Consider the following 21430-nt stretch of genomic DNA (forward strand, 5'->3'; position numbering starts at 1 on the left):
GAAAAATCATGGAACAGTTATTTGAAAAGATCAACAAAGTTGACAAATCTTTAGTTAGACAAATCAAGGGGGGAAAAAGACAAAATTCAAATTACTGAAATTGGGAACACAAAATGAGACCTCATTACTGATCTTATAGAGATATAAAAGATTATAAGGAAATACTAGTAGCTACTGTATTCCAACAAACTAGAAAATGTATATGAAATGGACAAGTTCTTAGTGAGTCACAAAGTAAACAAAACAGAAAACCTGAATAAAACTGTAACATGTAAAAAGATCAAATCTGTAAAACTAAAATATCCCATACAGAGCAGCTCAGGCTCAGGTGGCTTCATGGTGAATTTTACTAAACATTTAAAGAAAAATTAACACTATTCTTTCACAAGCTCTTCCAAAAACAAAAACAAAAACAAAAACAAAAAAAAAGAAGGAACATTTCTTACCTCATTCTGTAAAGTCAGTACTACACTGATACCAAAACCAAAGACTTTACAAGAAAGGAAAACCACAGAGCAATATGTTTTAGGAATACGGATGCAAAAATCCTCAACATAATACTAGTAAAGTGAATCTAACAACAACAAAAAAAGATTATAAACCAGAACCAAGTGACAGCAAAGTTGGTTTAACATGTGCCAATCTAATAATAAAATACACTGTATTAATAGAATACAGGACAAAAACCACATGATAACATCAGTTGATGTAGAAAAGGCATTAAGAAAAATCTGATACTCTTTCATGTAACAATGCTTACCATTAAAAAAGTACTTTCTCAACCTGATGTAGGACAACTAAAGAAACCCAAAGCAAACATCATACTTAAAGTTGCAGACTAAAGGGGCATCTGGGTGGCTCAGTCGATTTAGCGACCAACTTCGGTTCAGGTCATGAACTCACGGTTCATGAGTTCAACCCCCAATACAGGCTAGCTGCTGTCAGTGCAGAGCCTGCTTTGGATCCTCTGTGCCCCTCTGTCTGCCCCTCCCTGCTCGTGCTCTCTCTCTCTCAAAAATAAATAAACATTTAAAAATAAAGTTGCAGACTAAAGATGTTGTCTAAGATCAGGGAAAAGAAACAAGTGTGTTTGTTCTCCCATTTCTACTCAACAATGTACTGGAGGTCCTAGGGAAATTAGGCATGAAAAGGAAATTAAAGTCATTCCTACAGAAAAGGGAAAAGTAAAGTTACCTCAATCTGCACACGACATCATGTTGTATGAGAAAAACCTAGAGAATAAAACTAATAAAACTAATTAAAACTACAAAACTAATAAAACTAAAAACAAGTTTGCAGGATAGAAGATCAATATAAAATGAATTGTGGCGGGNTGGGGGAGCTAAGATGGTGGTGTAGTAGGAAGACCCTGGGCTTGCCTCCTCCCTTGAGCGCTAACTATCAAATCATTCTGAATACTCAAGAAATCAACCTAGAATTGATAGAACAAACTGCACAACTAGAGGGAGAGAAGAGGCTACTGTGAGGAAAGTAGGAAGTGTGGAGATGTGGTCTGGGGGAGAACTAGGTAGTGGCTGCTGCAGAGGGAAGGGATCCCTGGTCAGAGAGAAAGGCTAGAGAGAGTGGAGCACACGTGGATAAGCACAAGAACACTTCCCCAAAACCACAGGCCTGGGAAATGAGTGGGGATGCATTTTGGGAGTCTTTGCAACCAGCAGGGCTCAAAGGCTGGAGTTTCAGAGGTCCCCAGGCTTCGCTGGGATAGGGATCTGAGGCCGCTGCCCTACTCCTGAGAGAAGGCAGGCGGGCAAGCAACCCTGGGGCAGCCTGCGCAATCTGAGGATCACCTAAGTGGCACCTAAGAGACTGTTCATTCTTTTTGGAGCATATCTGTGAGAAGTGGCACTGCCTCTCCGGGAACAAAAGAACCTGTGATTGCCACTTCCTTCCCCCACCTCTCAGCGTAAGTTCAGAGACACCTGCTAAGGGCAACTAACCAGGAGGCTGGCTGTTTAGGCTGCTTGCTTCAAATTCCACACCCTTGCACTCTGGCACAACTTCCGTGCTGGGTCAAACTTGCATCAGTCTCAGTGCAGCAAGACCATCCCCCAAAGGGGCAGCACAGGTCCCAGCCACACGAGGTCCCTGAAGCTTGGAGGTTTAAAAGTTAGCTGAGCTGGCTAGGATAGAGCCTGAGGTATGACACTGCTCCAGGAAGGCAAGTGACCAAGAGAGTGTGTGAAAACAGTGATCTGAAAAATGCCTGTGAATGCATGAGGGGAATTTATTCACTTATCTGAAAGTGCTTCTCTGACAGCAGTGAGCACAAACTCTCCTCTCCAGGGACAGAGGAATGGCAGGCACCGTTTCCTTCCCCCATACCTCAGCATAAACCAACTTAAGTAAACAGCACAGCACCAACACTTGGTGCCTAACCTGCTTACACCAAGTACCACCTGCCCTGCACTCTGCTGACACTGCTTTTCTCTGGCAAGTGTGCCTAATGACCAGTGCAGTACGCCCCTCCCTTAGAATACCAGCACAAACCCGCACACACACCATCTCTACCAACCAGAGAGTTATGCAAACTTCAGTTCTAATGGAAACAGCATCAGGTCTCTGTTAATAAGCAGACTAGAGCACACCTAGTAAAGATTCACAACACTCTGGTTAAGATACCAACACTGTCCACTGTAGGCAAGGAGAAACTCTACAGATGACTGACCAGAGGAATACAGCAGCAGAGTGTACCCAGCACACACCAGAGACACTTCCTGAAACACCAGGTCCCAGAAATTATATGACCCCTTCTTCATAAAGCCATTACTCTCAGAAGCAGGAAACATAACAGACTTTCCTAACACAAAGAAGAAGACAGAGAGCTAGACAAAATGTCAAGATGGAGGAATTCATTCCAAAAGAAAGAACAAAAAGTGGTCATGGCCAGGGTCTAATCAAAACAGATATAAGTAATATGCCTGATCCAAAACGTAAAGCAAAAGTAATAAGAATACTATCTGGGCTTGAGAAAAGTACAGAGGACATCATGGAGACACTTACTGCAGAGATAAAAGAGCTAAAAACCACTCAGGCCGAAATGAAAGATACAATAACCAAGATCCAAAACCAACTGGATGTAATGACTACAAGGGTGAAAGAAGCATGTAGAGGAATGACTAAGTGATATAGGAGATAGAATTATGGAAAATAATGAAGCTGAAGATGAGGGAAATAAAAATCCTGGATCATGAAAGTAGACTTCGGGAACTCAGTGACTCCATCAAACTTAATAATAATCATATCATAGGAGTCCCAGAAGAAGAAGAGCGGAAGAGGGGAAAGAAGGTTTATTCAAGAAAATGATAGCTAAAAACTTTCCTAATCTGGGAAGGGAAACTGACATCCAAACCAAGGAGACACAGAGAACTCCCATCAAAATCAACAAAAACAGGCCAACACCAAGACATATTGTAGTTAAGTTTGCAATATAGAAATAAAAAATCCCAAGAGCAGCAAGACAAAAGAAGTCCAAAACTTACAAGGGAAGACCAATAAGGTTAGCAGCAGATCTCTCCACGAAAATTTGGCAGGCAAGAAGTGGTGGCATGATATATTCAACGTGCAGAAGGGGGAGAATATGCAGCCCAAAATACTGTATCCAGCAAAGCTACCATTCAGAATAGAAGGAGAGATAAAGAATTTCACAAACAAAAACTAAAGGAGTTTGTGACCAATAAACTAGCCCTGCAAGAAATATCATAGAAGACTCTTTTTTAAAAAATATTTTAAAATTTTTTAAAAAACTATTTTTTAAAAAAGTTTATTGTCAAGTTGGTTTCCATATAAAACCAGTGCTCATCCCCACAAGTGCCCTCCTCCATGCCCATCACCCCCTTCGCCTCCCCCCCACCCCCATTAGCCCTCAGTTTGTTTTCGGCACTCAAGAGTCTCTCATGGTTTGCCTCTCTCCCTCTCCCCCACTATTTTTCCCCTTCTTCTCCCCCACGGTCCTCTGTTAAGTTCCCCCTAATCCTCCTATACGTGTAAACATATGGTATCTGTCCTTCTCTGCCTGAGTTATTTCACTCAGCATAACACCCTCAAGTTCTATCCATGTTGCTATGTTCAACACTATGTTCAACAACAGTGGTGAGAGTGAACATCCCTGTCGTGTTCCTGATCTCAGGGGGAAAGCTCTGGTTTTCCCTGTTGAGGATGATGTTAACTGAGGGCTTTTCATAGATGGCTTTTATGATGTTTAAATAAGTTCCTTCTATCCCGACTTTCTGAGAGTCTTTATTAATAAGGGACGCTGTATTCTGTCAAATGCTGTTTTTGCATCTATTGACAGGATCATATGATTTTTATCTTTTCTTTTGTTGATGGGATTGATGATTGATTTGCGAATATTGAACCAGCTCTGTAACCCAGGAATGAATCCCACTTGATCTTGGTGGATAATTCTTTTAATGTGCTGTTGGATTCGATTTGCAAGTATCTTATTGAGGATTGTTGCATCTGTATTCATCATGGTTATTGGCCTGTAGTTCTCTTTTTTTTTCGCTGGGTCTGTGTCTGGCTTGGGAATCAAAGTGATGCTGGCTTTGAGGAATGAGTCAGAAGTTTTCCTTCGATTTCTATTTTTTGGAATAGTTTGAGAAGAATGGGTATTAATTCTGTTTTAAATGTCTGGTAGAATTCCCCAGGGAAGCCATCTGGCCCAGGGCTCTTATTTGTTGGGAGATTTTTGATAACTGATTCGATTTCCTCACTTGTTATGGGTCTGTTCAGGTTTTCTATCTCTTCCCATGTTAATTTTGGTAGTGAGTGTGTGTTTAGGAATTTGTCCATTTCTTCTAAGTTGTCCAATTTGTTGGCATATAATTTTTCATAGTATTCCCTGATAATTGCTTGTATTTCTGTGGGGTTGGTTGTAATCAGTCCATTTTCATTCACGATTTTGTCTATTTGAGTGCTCTCTCTTTTCTTTTTGAGAAGCCTGGCTAGAGGTTTGTTAATTTTGTTTATTTATTTCAAAAAACTAACTCTTGGTTTCATTGATCTGTTCAACTGTTTCTTTGGTTTCTATATTGTTTATATCTGCCCTGATTTTTATCATTTCTCTTCTCCTACTGTGTTTGGGGTGCTCTTGATGCTCTCCCTCTAGTTCCTTTAGGTTTGCTGTTAGATTTTGCACTTGAGCTTTTTCTAATTTCTTGAAATAGGCCTGGAGTGCAGTGTACTTTCCTCTTAGGACTGCCTTTGCCACATCCAATAGAGTTCGGATTGTTATATTTTCATTTTCATTTGTTTTCATATATTTTTAAATTTCTTCTCTAATTACCTGATTGGCTCATTCTTCTTTAGTAGGGTGTTCTTTAATCTCCATGTTTTTGGAGGTTTTCCAGACTTCTTCCTGTGATTGATTTCGAGTTTCGTAGCATTGTGATCTGAGTGTGCATGGTATGATCTCAATTCTTTGTATATATTGAGGGCTGCTTTATGTCCCAGTATGTGATCTATTTTGGAGAATGTACCATGTGCACTTGAGAAGAAAGTGAATTCCATGGCCTCAGGATATAGAGTTCTAAATATATCTGTCAAATCCAATTGGTCCAAAGTGTCATTCAAGTCCATTGTGTCCTTAGTGATTTCCTGTCTAGTTGATCTATCCACTGCTGTAAGTGGAGTATTAACGTCTCCTGCTATTAGCACATTGTTCTTCATAAGAGTGTTTCTGTTTGTGATTGTTTTATATATTTAGGTGCTCCCATATTTGATGTGTAGACATTTATAATTGTTAGCTCCTCCTGATGGATAGACCCTTTAATTATTATATAATGCCCTTCTTCATCCCTTGTTACTGTCTTTACTTTAAAGTCCAGTTTGTCTGATATAAGGATAGCTACTCCAGCTTTTTTTTTTTTTTTACTTCCAGTAGCATGATATATATTTCTCCATCCCCTTACTTTCAACCTGAAGGTGTCCTCCAGTCTAAAATGAGTTTCTTGTAGACAGCAAATAGATGGATTTTGTTTTTTTATCCATTCTGCTACCCTATGTCTTTTGATTGGAGCATTCAGCCCATTTACATTCAGTGTTATTATTGAAAAGTATAGGTTTAGAGTCATCGTGTCCTTTGTGGGATTCATGCTTGTGGTGGTGTCTCTGGCATCTAGAGTTATTTTCAAATACCAGATTTATAATCTGCATTCTTCAGACCTCCTATGTAAGAACTGCTTAACTGTTTGAATTTCCTTTTCTCAATTCATAGAAATAATAGAGTATTAGGACATATTTTTGCATTGTTTAGAAATGTCTGAGAGTGTGGGGTAAGATCTAGTGTACCAGTGTGTGGAAAGGTTGGGCTTGTCTTAGATGATGAAGAGTTTGCCCACCGAAACAAGGGGGAATGCAAAATCTATGGACCCAAAAAAAAAATAGGAAGAGGTGGTGGGAGCTTATCATTTTCTTCTGACTGCTTTTTCAGTGCAATAGGAAGCAAGGCAGAGAGTGAGACAGGGAAGGGGGTGTTGCAGATTTGAGAAGACAGGAAAGGTGTGGAATAGTCACCTATGAGAATGAAAGAGTAAATGGAACAGGGAACATAACAGGATTTTTAAGTAGCATCAGGGGCCATTTAAGACTCATGGTCATGACTGTGAGGGTGTTATGCTGAGCGAAATAAGTCAGGCAGAGAAGGACAAATACCATATGTTTGCATGTATAGGAGGATTAGGAGGAACTTAACGGAGGACCATGGGGGAGAAAAAGGGGGGAAATAGTGGGGGAGAGGGAGAGAGGCAAACCATGAGAGACTCTTGAATGCTGAGAACAAACTGAGGACTGATGGGTGTGGGGGGGAGGGGGGAGATGGGCATGGAGGAGGGCACTTGTGGGGATGAACACTGGGTGTTCTATGGAAACCAACTTGACAATAAACTATTTGTGAAAAAAAAAAGATTCATGGTCATGAATGTAGAGGGGGGAAAAGTGAGGGTGTAGACATAGAGGAGGCAGAAAGTTGACTTATAAGAGGTTTATAATTTTCCCACTTGAGCTCCATGAATCATGAGAAGAGCAAAGAGTTTGAGAGTAGGTGGAAAGTAACCAAAACAATGATAGATATGATTATATAATAACACTGTAATAAGGAGAAAGGAAAATGTGATTTTCTCCAGCAGCATTGTTATTACTATCGTCGTCATCATTATCACCATCATCATCATCATCATCATTATGAGTGTGAGTGACCATCTCAGACTACAAACTGAGGTGTGCAAGAAGCATACTTCCTCTGTTTTTCTAAAACTTAATACTTTAAGCCTTTGTCAGATCTTGAATTCCCTATTGTCTTTCTTGAAGTTGATCTAAGTGCATGGTGTTAAAGTTTCAGGGAGGGAAGGATTCTGATCAAAGTTGTCTATGCTGGCAACTTCTGAGGGGCTCCTGTTCCCTACTGTTCTCTGGACATGCATCCATGCAGTCCCTTCTGGCTTCCTTATTCCTGACCACTAGTCTCCTCAAGGTTCAGGATAATTATGCTCTCCTACCCACTCTGGCCTGAGAAAACACTGTGACAGATCACAGGCATCTTCTGGCTAGACTCACCAAATAATCACTTCTTAGATCTTACCCAGGAAGAGACTGTTAATCTTTTATTAACTCTATTACACTTATCCTAGAAGACTGAATATACAAACAGACAATGGCCAGGCCATATATAAAAATAGAACTGTGACTCACAACCTGCAGCAGCCTTCCCAGGAAACCAAACCCTTGTCTACAATAAACATTTATCCCAGAAGCAAGCCTGCGTTAAGTCAGACTTCTAGAAAACCAGACTGCTATCTCTTATATCAGTCAGGAAGTAGGACAGTGACTTCTGTAACTATCAGGCCAGAATGGTAAGGACTTGGTGAATAACTGACAGCTTCCCTAATTATTCTCTTTCTAACTTACAACCAATGAGAGAAAGCCAATATGCTCCCCTAACCAGTCACATAGTAGGTCCTGCCTCTAGTTAGCCATCTCCAGCCTCCCCATGCCCACAGCCTCCAAACAGGTCCCATCTGAAACCATCCCTTTTCTCCACTATGAAGCTTTCCTACTCCTCTGTCTGCCTTTGAATCCCTGCTAAAACTCAAGTGACCAAGGCTGACTCCCTTGCTCTAGCAAGCTCTAAATAAATAGCCTCTGCTTTTCTCATTTGGTTGGTGTTCATTTATTTCCACAATCCCGAATGCATACATGAGGTTTCTGGAGCAGAATAGATGAACTGTTATTTACTTACAAGCAAATAATCATCATGTAGTTCCCTTGAGTCCCCATTCCTTGCCCTTAGGCTGTGAGATAAAAGTGGAAGTTATCCTACTCTTTTGAGCCTGTATTATGGGCAAGAAATGCAAAAATACTGATTTAGGCATTTAAACACAAGCTGTTCCCCTCCCCTCCTGAAAAGAAGGAGAAACCCCTTGGAAAGGATCCTGAATTATTATTCTAACCATTTGCAATGTAAATAAACCTTTCTAGGGTAACAATAAGACCACTGTCTACAGTTTTACAACCCAGGATGACCCCATGCTCCCAGGTCTCAGTAAGATGTCCTCAGAACCCCTAAGGGTGCAGAGACATAAAAATATTTTCTATAAAGCCCCTCAAACCTCACATCAATCTGGGGTTTCTGCCATCCTCCATTGGGGAGAACAGCTCTCATGCCCACCCTCCTGAGCTTTCTCAGGGACCTCTCAGCATATAAACTCTCTTCACTTCTCTCTCTTGAATCTTTACTCACATAGACTGGAGACCCTTCTCAAGTCTCATGGGCAGGGAGCTGTGCTGATGGCCCGTCATCCAGCACTGGCCAGGCTCTTGTCTTGAATGATCCATGAAGTCTTTCCTTTGTTGATGCCTGAGAACTTAGCCTTTGAAACACAAATGTCAGGTAGAGTCCTCTATCTTTTTGCTAAATCACCTCTTCCCAAGGTGTGCAGGGTTCTCATAGTCCCCACATTGGGGACCAGACAGCAGGTAAAATGGGATATTTGGAGGCGGTGTTGTGCCCAAATCGTGCGTCCCCTGAGACCCCTAAGGAGCCGTCACCGATGCAAGTACATAAGGGTCTTTATTACAAGCTCGAGCAGGGGCTCACCCGTCTACAGGCGCAGCAGCAGCAAGGAGAACCCTCGAACAATGGCGAGCAGGGTTTTTATGGGGTAAGGGATGGGGGTGTTACAGTGTACACGTTGTACGTTTTGCATCATAACATAAGCACCAATCATAATTGTACAACACCCATGGTTATAGTTTCGACCATTCAGTATCCGTGAGGCGTCCGTTACTTTTGGTGGGACCCAATTATGACCTTTGAGAATCTTTTGAAAATGACCAATTATAAGGTGAGCTCAAAGGGCCTACCTGGGGTTTAGGCAAGCAGTGAGTGATTGGCTAGTTTGTACAGAGTAACTACCTGCAGTTCCCAGCCCTGACTCAGACCACAGGAATGTTACACATTTCTTTTGATTGGCTGATCCAAGGGTGGTCTGAGGGTGGCTTCAGCTGAAGCTTTTCCTGGAACTGGGGCTACGTGCAGCCTGAGGTTGCTCTTAATGGAGGACTTCATTTCAGGCTCTTCAGTGGAATGTTGTGAAGTCCTGATTATTCCCACCAGACAAGGTTAGTGCCACTCCCAAACACATCTCCTCCTATCCACAAGCTCACAGTACTGCCTTCATTTTCTTAAAAAATGAGCTTATTCATATTTAAAAATTATAAAGATCAGCAAAAATCACACCACCAGTAATAACTTCTGAAAAAACTGTGATAATTAACTTTTTACACCTTCTTCTATGCTCAGTACATGGAAGTCACTTAGCATCTTAAACTTGGCACATACATCCTGCCTCCCCCCAACACCCCATCCCAGGAATGCTCTTTTCCTTCAAGCTAAACCACCTACAGTCCTGAGCCCAAGTTCTGGCTCCTTGCTAGGGCCCAGATCCCACCTTCCCCTGTGAACTCTGGACCCCATATGCCCCTACCTCTTGCTGTGAAATGGACAGCAAACTGCATTGTGTTGTTTCTTCTCTGTGCTCCCCAGTGAACCTGTTTCACGTGTAAATTCTTTTCTCCTGGAGGTCAATGGCTGTTTGTCACATTTGTCTTGGGCTTAGATTTGGGAACATGAGTGTTCAATAAATACCACTAAATAAACACAGTTTTTCCTAATGAGCATTTGCTTGTAATTTTTACCTGGAAATGCTGGGGATGAGGAGTGGCTTTAAACCACAGGTATATGTTTCCCTGACATGAGTATAGAAAAATGTTTCCAACTGAAAACTTAAAATTAAAATGCATCTCAGTCACAACCAAAACCATGTCCTAAGATTGGATGCCTCCTTAGGATTTCCCTGGGGAAATGGTTAAAAATGTAAACTCTGCAAGTTTCTAATAGGGTGGCTCCCAGAAGGAGTTGGAGGATCAATAAGCACTTTTTTTAGCCACCTGTTGGGCTGTGACCAACATGCAGCCTCAGCTGATAGAGAACATGGAGCAGTTTTGTCATCTCCTTCAGATGAGAAGCCTTGGATGGATTTGTTTAACCAAAGGTGGGGCCACAACAGAGATGCAGAGGGGAAAACAGAATATGAGTATGTGTATGTGTTTAATTGTTCAGTACACAGTGTTATCAATGGACTGAAGCTAGAATTTGGCTCTACTTTGATGTCTCGTGCGAGTGTGTGCGTGTGTGCACGCACACACGCACACACACACACACCTTCCTTTGGGAGCTGGCATGAGTGAGCAGATATTTGTAACCAGATATCCTAGGCCCTGCTTTAAAAGTGACCATTCAGGGTATGTATGAGTTGCACATCACACAAAAAGGAAGCTCACAGAAACACCTAACAACCCTGATGCCAGCCCTGGGAAGCTCCACAAGACAGGAATGAGGAGAAATCTGAACTAACTCTTCTCTGCCCCTCCCCAGGCCCTCAACGGCTTCCTCATGGCAGTTACAGAGGATGGCTATGTTTTCTATGTCTCTCCTACAGTGCAGGACTACTTGGGATTTCATCAGGTGAGTGGTTTTGTTTTTCAGTTGAAGAGTTTGGCAAATCTAGGGGGTGAGACATGGCCATGTAATGCTTGTCTACATGGGGATGTAATGGAATTTTGAATACCTGGGTCTCCATCTCAATCCCACACATGTATATCATACATCTTTGAGCCTTCCAAGGGCACTGGCTTTTTCCTCCAGTGGAGGGCATGGTAGCCCAGATCCTCTGAAGAGCAGATGCCAAGGCAGGATGAGATGAGCAAGAGATTCCTCAGGAGAAAATCCTGGGAGCACCCAAGAGGGAGCAGGGGTTGGGGAAAGCAGGTCTGGCCCTTGGGCAAGAGACCAGGAATGGGGGTGGGTGGAAGGGTCTTCTACTGCAGTTCACGGCCAATGAGACATCCTCAGTCCAAAGTCACCTGGCAGACAAGCTCCTCTTCTCTCAGGAACAGGCCTGCATTGGTGTGCCTACCATGTTCAGTTATGGCTAGGGGCAATCTGTAGGAATTGTGGCCCCAAAACAAACAAGTGGTACATCAAAGAGGGGCAACCTTACATGAACCTCAGTCAGAAATCTAAGAGGCCTATTATCATGGCCATCACACCCACTTTTTGTGCTGCACAAGTCTACTCCTCCACCAGGGTTTGGGGAGTAAATCCTCGTTTGTTCCCATGAGCCTCTCCCTGGGGAAACCTCAAAAAAGAGGTGAGTGGGACAAACTTCAGCTGGTCTCAGAGTAGCACCTGGCACTCCTCTGCTCTCCATTCTGAATTCAGCTCACCCTTAGCCATCACCTCAGCACATCTTGATGGCTTAGCTGGGGGTGTGGTGTAAACCTTCACTCCTGAGAGGTCTGAGTCCAGGTATCCAGTGCCATCATGGTCCTCACATCAGGGTGAAGGTCTATGAGGGCCAAATAATACATGAAGTGCCAGCTAAAGTCTGGCTCACAGCAAAGCCACAAAGTGCCAGGACCCACCCAGTGGTCATTTACCCATTCCCTAAGCATGTAATTGGAATCAATCTAGCTGACAGCTGGCGTAACCCTGAGACTGGGTCCTTGGACCCAGATAACAAAATAGAAAAGGCCAAGGGGAAAGCCCCGAAACTACCCCTAACCCAACTCCAGTCAAGAGAGTAAATCACAGGCAGTATCATATCTCAGGGAGGTCCTGGAAAGTGGTGCTGTTGGATAGAAGGTATGGTCAATGTCTTGAGTATCTTGAGTAAATATGTTACCACGGTATTGAAGGGCCCTTCCTCCTAGGGACCATACCCCCTCTTTAGCCAGTGGATTTCAGATCTGAAATTTGTCTCAGGTCCAGAAACTGAGCAAAGGATTGTCACTTTTCAAGGTAATAGCCCTTAGCCTACTGACCCTCCACTGTTGCCTTTAATTGTAGATGTTAAGCAGCATCATTGTTGGGAGCTCATCTCTTTTGCCCCTCGGGATGCCATCCTCTATTAACCATCTCCACAACTCCCTTGGTCCAACCCCCTTGGTTATTTCTACCTTGCTTGCCATCACTGTAATTGAAGCTTACTGTCTTCTGGTCAGTAATTGGTGCCATCTGGCCTCTCTTACTTCAGGGCTCCATCATCCCAATGAACATTCATTAGCCCAGCCCAGTGTCTTCCCCTCCTACCATCAGCCCTAATTTGAAAAGAACAGTCACCTTACCACCAAATTTCTTAGTGTAGTGCACTCCTGGTAGCCTTGGTGTGTGGTATTTCCCTGGGCCCTCCCATGCTATGCAGTCTCTGGTGGGTCTTCTGAACTAATGAATTGCATTCATTCCAGTACACCCATTTCCCTTGGCCTTTCTTGCCCCTTTCTCTGCCATCTGCCAGGACAACTCCACTATTGCCCCCTTATTGACCACTGGCTTTTTCAAGCCTCTAAGAGCCATCCCAGCACTTAGTTTGTCCCAGGAAAAGTTTGTTCCTTTTCCTGCGGCTCCTGCCACGGTGTAAAAATTGTATGTTCTGAAAATTCTGAACTGATGCTGGGAAGGAGAATTAGCCAAATGTACAGCTCTAAGGAAGCTGAACAGGCCAAAGGGGAGCCCTCAAGGCCAAGTTGCCCATCAGAGAAGTCCCGTCTCGCAAGAGTAAGCCTGCCTTACAGTTGCTGCCCAAGTGGATCTTAGTGGGAAGCAGCTGGGACGCATCTCAGTTACCCTCCCTGCGGCTGGAGACCTGAAGGGCATTTTCACGGCTGGTGCTGAGGGAAGACGTTCCATGCTCCACACAGCTGCTGTGCAGACTGAAAACCAGCAGTGCCTGAGCAAGTGCATTGTTCACCAAGAGCACCATGCAGTGTAAGAGGTTCATAAATTGCCATAGCAACATAAGGTTTTCTCAATTCAAGGCAACAGGAAGACTTAAAATCCCCCCATCTTCACTCCTCACACATGCCCACGCACACCTTGCACTCATGGAGTGCGCAGCATACACCACCCCAGCTCTGGACTTTACCTCTCTCTTGTGATGAAAAGAAACTTGCTGAGAAGTTTCACAGTCTTTCCACCTTCCTTTAGAAAAAATGTCAGTACCATTATGCTGTATTTGGCTTTCAGCTGAGAATCTGAGAAGGAGTTTTTTGTCACAGACAGACCTGAGGCTGGAGCGCTTGCCACACCCACACCGTCAGCACTGCACTTTCTGCCTCCTTGCCCTTGCTGAGAACAAACGTGTCGTGAGGGAGAGACAAGGACCCTTATAAAAAGAGCCTCCAAAAGAAAGAAAAATAATAAACTTGGCTAAAGCCCTTCATATCAGAAATGCAAAGGGTTTCTCTGGGCAGTGAGGTCAGGGGAAGTGGTGCTGCCCTGCTGCCATCCCTTTCCACTTCAGAACCTCCAGGGGCAGTGAACAGAGCTGCAGACAGAATGACAGCAACGTGGGTGAACAGGAGAAACGTCTGCGGCCTCTGCCTCTGTGCACAGCTCTCCCACACCAGTGCTGTGTATGGCTTTTATGGTTCAGCCAGGTAGAAGCAGAGAGCACAGGCGGGCTGGGTGCTGGGCAGCCGGAGCACTGGTGCATTCCTCCACGCTCCGCTCTGTCTCGCCCTGGTGGTCCCCTGGAAGCCTGCCTCCCTTGGCCTCAGCCCCCATGCTGCCATCTCTGCTATTTCCCTTCCGGTCTTCATGTCACTGGCCCTTCACCTCCTTCCAGCCTGGAGGCCCGTACAATGTCTTTGTCCTTTCATAGGTTAAATCAGACCCTTGTAAATATTTATCACCATGCCATGTACTGGGATGGATATGCTCCTGAAAAATTCATTTTCCCTGAACTTAGTGCAGAAAATGGTTATATACAGCAGGTTCCTAAAGATCATGCTGTGTATGGGTTCAGGGATGTAGGGGAAGACTAAGGAAGAATAACTTATTTGGGGTAGAATTTGGGCCAGCAAAACCTTTTAGTGCTGACAGACAACTTTCAGCTGCACCTAATTCTTCTCAGGAGATCAAGAAGAATCCCAAACTATACTCAAATAAAACATAACTTAATAAATTATTGACTACAGGCAACAGTAGAGATACTCATTAAATTTAAAAAATTTTTAATATTTATTTTTGAGAGAGCAAGATAGAGACAGAAACAGAGAAAGAGAGAGAGAGAGAGAGAGAGAGAGAGAGAGAGAACGAGTGGGGGAGGGGCAGAGAGACAGAGACACAGAATCTGAAGCAGCTCCAGGCCTTGAGCCTCCAGCACAGAGCCTGATGTGGGGCTCAAACCCATGAACCGTGAAATCATGATCTGAGCTGAAGTTGGATGCTTAACCGACTGAGCCACCCAGGTGCCTCTCTCATTGCATTTTTAAAATTAAACCTGCTTGATTTACAAGGAATACAGTAAGATTTCTCAAGGCAAACTGGCCTGAAGACAATTTAACATTCTCTTTATGTGTAAAATATCAGCAAAATCTGTATCAGGATAGGATATCTGAAATTTTGTTCATATTCAAGTCACTACGTTGCCAATCCCATTTCCTTTTTTTAATGTTTACTTATTTATTTTGAGATAGAGAACAAGCAGGAGAGGGGCAGAGAAAGAGAGAGAATCCCAGGCAGGCTTCACATTCAGCATGGAGCCCAACGCGGGGCTCAGATCATCCCACAACTGTGAGAGCATGGCCTGAGCTGAAATCAAGAGTCAAACACTCAACCAACTGAATCCCGCCCCTCCCGGTGTCCCTGAGCCAGTTTCTTTGGAGTTTACATTAGCATTTATATTCACTCCTCTCCTTCAAGAAATGACAGAGCAAACTCGGCTCTCCCTAGAAATGAGATTTTTGTTCTAATCCAGTTTAATTTTGTTATCCAGAAGATCTTATAACTGACTTCTGGGGAAACCCAACATTCTCCTTCCATAGAGCTTTAAACCAATTCTCCAGGACTATTCAGGCGCTTCCAAAGGGTGTCCCCACCTCAGATATTTCCCTGCTAATGATTTGTGACTTGTCTGCTGGGCAATCATTTTTCCCTTGGCCCCAAGCACTGCCACTCTTTTCAAGACACAATACAGTCATGGCCTCCAACACCATGGGAGTGCCCACCTCATGATGCTTTCTGGGTCTGGGGACAGCAGCAGCCTGAGAAGATGGCTGTGCAAAACCAGAGGAGGGAAACAGGAACGGTGCGCACCAGCCAGCCCCAGGATGGGGAGGGACAAGAATAGGGGAGTCCAGGGCTCCTGGAAGGGTCAGAGGTGCCAGGCATGACTTGGGGACACTGGAGGGAAGCAGGTCATACCTGGCCTCAGGAAGACAGAAGCATCCCCTGGAGTGTGACACTGCCGCTTGGTCTTTGCAGTCAGATGTCATCTATCAAAGTGTGTTCGAGCTGATCCACAAGGAGGATAGAGCCATGTTCCAGAGCCAATTTCTCTGGCCTCCAGATGCAGCACCTGTCAACAGAGAGGGGGAGCAGGATGCCCACTGTAAGTCATGGTGGGGGGAGGGAGGGCAAAATGAAAAATCAATCCTGTACATGTTTTAACCCTTATAGTCCATGAGGAAGAAATTAGACAAGGAAGTCAGGCTTTCTCAGCTCAGATGTGTACTTCATTAAGCACTGATTGAGCACTCACTAAGTCCCAGGTATGTGAGGGGAAGAGAGGAGGAAGGGCTGCAATCAGGAATCAGGTACTGTGTGTCAGCACAGGACACTGCATCTTTCAGACCCTCTCATATCTGTGACCTCATCCGATCCTCCTAGGAAGTGGAAAATATGTATAAGGGATGAGAACCTGTTGATTTTACTACCAGTAGGATACAGGGAGGGAGTTTTGATGATCTTGTTTCTTGTTCGCTGATGTATTCCCAGTGCCTAGAACAGTGTATGAGACAAAGTAAACATTAGCTGCTGAACAAATGAATGTTCAGATGAGGAGAGTGATGCTTGCCCAGATGGATCCAAATGGTGAGTGATAAGACTCATGCTGGAGGAAATATCCTGCTTGCCCAGGCAGGTGCATCATCTGAACAATGATCAAGGTGGCAGGGATTCATATTTATGTATCTAGTAGGTATACAAGGTAGGTGGCCATTATGGCCATAATGTGTTACTCTGGCAACTGGCAGGATACCATAGGCAAAAGACAATATTGTCATTTACAAGTAAATGCTATTTTGTAAATCCAGATACAGGACCCCTCTCCAAGGATTTAGAGTACATTTAATGCATCCACAGAGGATGCAAAGAAAGACTCTTCCCTGTTTTGTTGTGAAGGATGGTTAGAAAAAAATAATCAAGGGGAGCCTGGGTGGCTCAGTCGGTTGGGTGGCCGACTTCGGCTCAGGTCATGATCTCGTGGTTTGTGGGTTTGAGCCCCGTGTTGGGCTCTGTGCTGACAGCTAGCTCAGAGCCTGGAGCCTGTTTCAGATTCTGTGTCTCCCTCCCTCTATGACCCTCCCCTGCTCATGTTGTCTCTCTTTCTCAGAAATAAATAAAACATTAAAAAAAAAATAAAAACCAGGTTTCAACTAGAAAAAATTAATAAATCCATGTGCCAATGCACACTAATGATATCCTTTTTGTAGATAACCAAAAATATTAAGCAAGAATAACAGTACAAGACTGACTATAATATATGGTTGTATAACTTTATAAGACACAGCTTTAACTCAATTCAGCTTTGGCTGCTGTGATCTTAGTCCATCTGTCTTCAAAGCCTGCTCCCACTTCAGACATTCTGCACAAGACTCTGCCTTAACTAACCATAAATCCAGCAGAATAAAGTTACTTATCACAAAATAGGACTTCACTTTTTTTCTTTCCCATAAGATTATCAGCTCATTGAAGGGAGGAACCTTGTCCCCAGCATTGAGCTTTGCACCTCTGTGCGGGATCTGTGTTTCCACACCGTCCATGTTGACTGGCTGGGGTCAAAAGAGAAAGGAACAGAAGTGTGAAGTTCAGACTTTTGTATACTGCCTGACACCATCAAGTCTGAATTATGTCCTTAACAGTGGATACTCTGGAATTCTGCATATAATTTCATGTTTTTAAATACCTTTTATACCCTTATACCCCTGTAGTAGCAGAAGCCATATAGCAGTCTACCTACATATTTATAAATATGTGCATGACAATTTTTTCAAAATACAAGTAACATTTTAATTCAGTGCTATAAAAATGGCAGAAAATCATCTGAAGACCACCCAACTAATCCAGTTTCAAGTTAATGTGTGCTTTATACATGTGTGTATATGTTCTAACATTTATTGAGGGTGTACCATGTGCCGGGCACTGTGCTAGGGGTTTTATTAAAGGAGATTACAAAAGTAGTAAAATTTATCAGATCATAAACCTGCTTTTGTTCCTCCTTAGCCTGCTACACTCTTATTCTGCAGGAAAATAAAGTCCAGACAAATCAATTTTTATGTGACAAAGGGAAAACCACTAGCACAACTATAATCAGACTTGTCAGGTGGAGAATTACAGCCGAAGTTAACAAATTTGGTTTTTGCATCTTCGACTTTCTAATGAAGCTTCATGGTACTTTTGTATTTAACCCAGCACTTTGGTTTTTCCTTTATTATCCTTTGCAAAGGGTACAAACCCCAGTGACCTGGAAGAGAGCAAGCTGAACCAGCACTCCAAAACAAGTGAAAGTGGCCTCCTTTTTTTATGGATAAATGGAGGAGGGCAGTGCAGGTGCAAGAAACAGCAAGAGTGCAAAGTCCCTGAGGCAGAAGTGCACTTAGCATAGATGAGGAATGGCAAGGAGGCCACTGAGAAGGGCACAGAGAGTGAATGGGAAACTGGCAGGTGACTGCTTGGGAAAAGGGTGCAGGAGGGAAATCAGATAGACCATGCAGGCTGCTATAGACTTTGAAGTAGGAAGCCACTGGAGAGTTCTAAACAGAAAGTTGACATGAGCTGACCTATATTTTAAAGTCACTCTGGCTACTGAGTGGAGGACAGACTAAAGGTGCAGGGGTGGAAGCAGGGACACCAGGTAGAAGGCTATGGCAAAGTTAAAACAAGGAAAGAAAAAAATGAGAGTAACAGCCAATTTATATAGAGGTTACAGTGTGTCAGGCACTATTCCAAGTGCTTTACATATGTAAATGTAGTTCTCATAATACCGTCATTTAAAGTCAGATAAGAAAACTTGGGCCAACGGAGATGTTAAATAACTTGCCCGGGTTCACACAACCCATCTGGGTTCAGGGTCCATGCTGTTCTCAACCTAGATGGTCTGCCCATCTGATAATGAGAGGCTGGCCAGCACAACGGAGGCAGAAGTGATGAGACTTGGTTGGTTCCAAGGTGTATTTCAACAGTACAGCAAATAGGATTCCTGGATATATATGTTATGTACATCATCTAATTTTTAACCTGATCCTCATGACACTGTAAGGCATGGAAGCAGGAAAGATACTGGTATCATCTGATGAATGAGAAAGCCAGCTTGAGTGACTAATCAAGGTCATCCTATCAGACAAGGCCAAGGTTCACTGGGCCACAAGGCTTGTGACCCCACATACTCTCCACCCCCCAGCTTCTTCCAAAACTATAGGTATTTTGATTCTCTGATAAAGAGTACTTCTGGTAGAGCTTCCTCATCTGTCTGTCTTCCCAGCTCTGCCTGGAGAAAACTTTCTCTCACTTAGCGGCACCCCCACTGACAGCCTGCACCATCAGCCCTTGGAGGACCCCACCTATCTGGAAAGGAGTTTTGTCTGTCGGTTCCGCTGCCTGCTGGACAACTCTTCCGGGTTTCTGGTAATCATACTATCCTTACAGGCTCAGGAACTTCCTACAACAGTGCATGGTTCTGCTCAGATGGAACACTGGCCAAGGGGTGAGCCAGGCTTCCTCACCATCCCAGGAAAGGCCACCTGGCCTTCAGTTCACTGACATTTCAGAATACCAGGTTGTCTTTTGAACCTTTTTCTGCCTGGTTAAGATATGGGAGATGTTTACTTGGTATTTAGTTATACCTGTTACCTATAGTACAGTCCTAAGTTGAAATCCCTGGTGAACTCAGGATGTTAATACACTCCTCTGTCACCACCCCCCAAATCAGCTAAAAGTGCCTATCAATTCCTGGAATTGTATACCCTCTAACAGCTCAATCAATTCTGTAGCTCTGTGAAAAAGGCTGTATGGGTCAAGGGCCTAAGGGAGGATGCACAAGCCATGAAAGATGATTGGGGCCAGATGGGCAGAGCAGAACAAGAAGGCTCCAAGCCTGCACAAACCTATACTGAGGAGTCCTACCTGTTCAACTACAAGGAGGAGACTGGACCCTGAGTGCCATAAAGGGAAAGTCATATCAACTGTTGTAGCTACTTAACATCTGCTTCTCTTTTCTCATTACATTTGGGGTCTGCTTTTTCTAGGAGTTGAACTTCCATGGCCGTCTTAAATTCCTCCCTGGGCAGAACAATAGGTCGGAAGATGGCAACGTCGTGTCTCCTCAACTCACCTTGTTTGCCATTGCAACACCTCGCCAGCCACTCACCATCCTGGAGCTCCAAAACAAAACATTTCTTTTCCAAACAAAACACAAACTGGATTTCACACCGATCGCCTGTGATTCCAGGTACATCCCTCTGACCAGAAATCATGACTCCTAGAGAACCAAGAGTGCTCCAAGACTAGTTATGGGCCAAATCCTGAGTCTAGAACCAAAGGCAAGCCAAGGACAAGCCAAGAATTGGCCAATCCTGTCCAAACAGGTTCTGTGATGTTAGTTAAAAAGATGCTGCTTATGGGGGCAATGTTTCAAACCTTCCGTGTAGGAATATGGGGCTTAGGTAACTGTGATGCAGATAGCAAATCCTTAGTGATACTTTTCTCCCTCTCAGAGACTTCTAGTAACTAATTATCGTGAACCCCCAAGAAGTCCATTATGAAAAATCTGATTTAGTTGGGTTTGACCCAACTTTTCCCAAATTTTGACCATTGAACCTTTCTTGGGGAAATCAATTAACATGCCCCTTAGAATACATTCTAGAAAGCACTGGTTTAGGGACAAGTGATTGAATGTATTGTTACTACTATAATATGCACATTTTATGTCTCACTCAAAGACTGGTCCTTGGCATGCTGGGGGGTCACAGAGCCCTTTGATGAAAGCTGTGGGACTTCTTAAAAGTTCACTAGTTGTCCCACATGCGTCATTTTAGGTACAGACCCCTGTTCCACAGCGCAGGCAAGCAAGCACAGGCTTAAACAGCATTCCGGACTACAAGTGTGCTAGAAGTGTCCGAGACAATCTTGTCAGCGAGGAGCCTCTTAAAGGTCCTGCTCCAGCCGTGTGGCAGAAGTGCCCCTGCCGGACCTGGGGTGTCCTGAGGAAGACTGCTCCTGGGCGCTTCGGTGGGTGGGCACAAAGCAAAAGGGCCTGCAAAGGAGAACTGTGAGGAGCTTGAGGGACGGGCAGCAAGGCTGTAACATAAGGGAGTGCGGTGTCTCCTCTGCACAGAGGCAAAGTGGTCCTGGGTTACACCGACAGCGAACTCTGCAGGAAAGGATCGGGCTACCAGTTCATCCACGCGGCAGACATGATGCACTGCGCCGAGAATCACGTGCGCAGTGAGTTCGGGAGGCGCCCTGGGGGCCCAACCCCGCCCCGCTGCCGCCGAGGGTTCCAAGGGCGGGCAGGTGACGCGAGCGCGGCTCTCTCCGCAGTGATGAGGACGGGCGAGAGCGGCCTCACGGTGTTCCGCCTGCTCACCAAGCAGGCCGGCTGGCTGTGGGTGCAGTCCAACGCGCGCCTGGTCTTCCGCGGCGGCCAGCCCCACTGCATCGTGGCCCGGCAGCGGGCCCTGACGTGAGTGCGGGCCGGGGCGGCGGGCGGGGGGGCCCTGACGTGAGTGCGGGCCCTGACGTGAGTGCGGGCCCTGACGTGAGTGCGGGCCGGGGCGGCGGGCGGGGGGGCTGACG

The 21430-nt window shown here is 44.4% G+C and overlaps 1 protein-coding gene across 1 annotated transcript in view; it reads left to right on the forward strand.

The window, feature by feature from the left end:
• Window positions 1-21430, forward strand: part of LOC144224401 (aryl hydrocarbon receptor-like) — a 60480-nt gene that overhangs the window by 19782 nt on the left and 19268 nt on the right. The window contains exons 5-11 of the mRNA XM_077755353.1: window positions 10952-11041; window positions 15842-15937; window positions 16167-16182; window positions 19119-19261; window positions 19882-20084; window positions 20970-21079; window positions 21176-21317. Of these exons, the coding sequence (XP_077611479.1) occupies window positions 10952-11041; window positions 15842-15937; window positions 16167-16182; window positions 19119-19261; window positions 19882-20084; window positions 20970-21079; window positions 21176-21317 (800 nt within the window). The remainder of the gene's footprint in view (window positions 1-10951; window positions 11042-15841; window positions 15938-16166; window positions 16183-19118; window positions 19262-19881; window positions 20085-20969; window positions 21080-21175; window positions 21318-21430) is intronic.

Source organism: Crocuta crocuta, unplaced genomic scaffold (genome assembly GCF_008692635.1).
Source record: "Crocuta crocuta isolate KB4526 unplaced genomic scaffold, BGI_CrCroc_1.0 scaffold675, whole genome shotgun sequence".
In the NCBI taxonomy this organism is placed as follows: domain Eukaryota; kingdom Metazoa; phylum Chordata; class Mammalia; order Carnivora; family Hyaenidae; genus Crocuta; species Crocuta crocuta.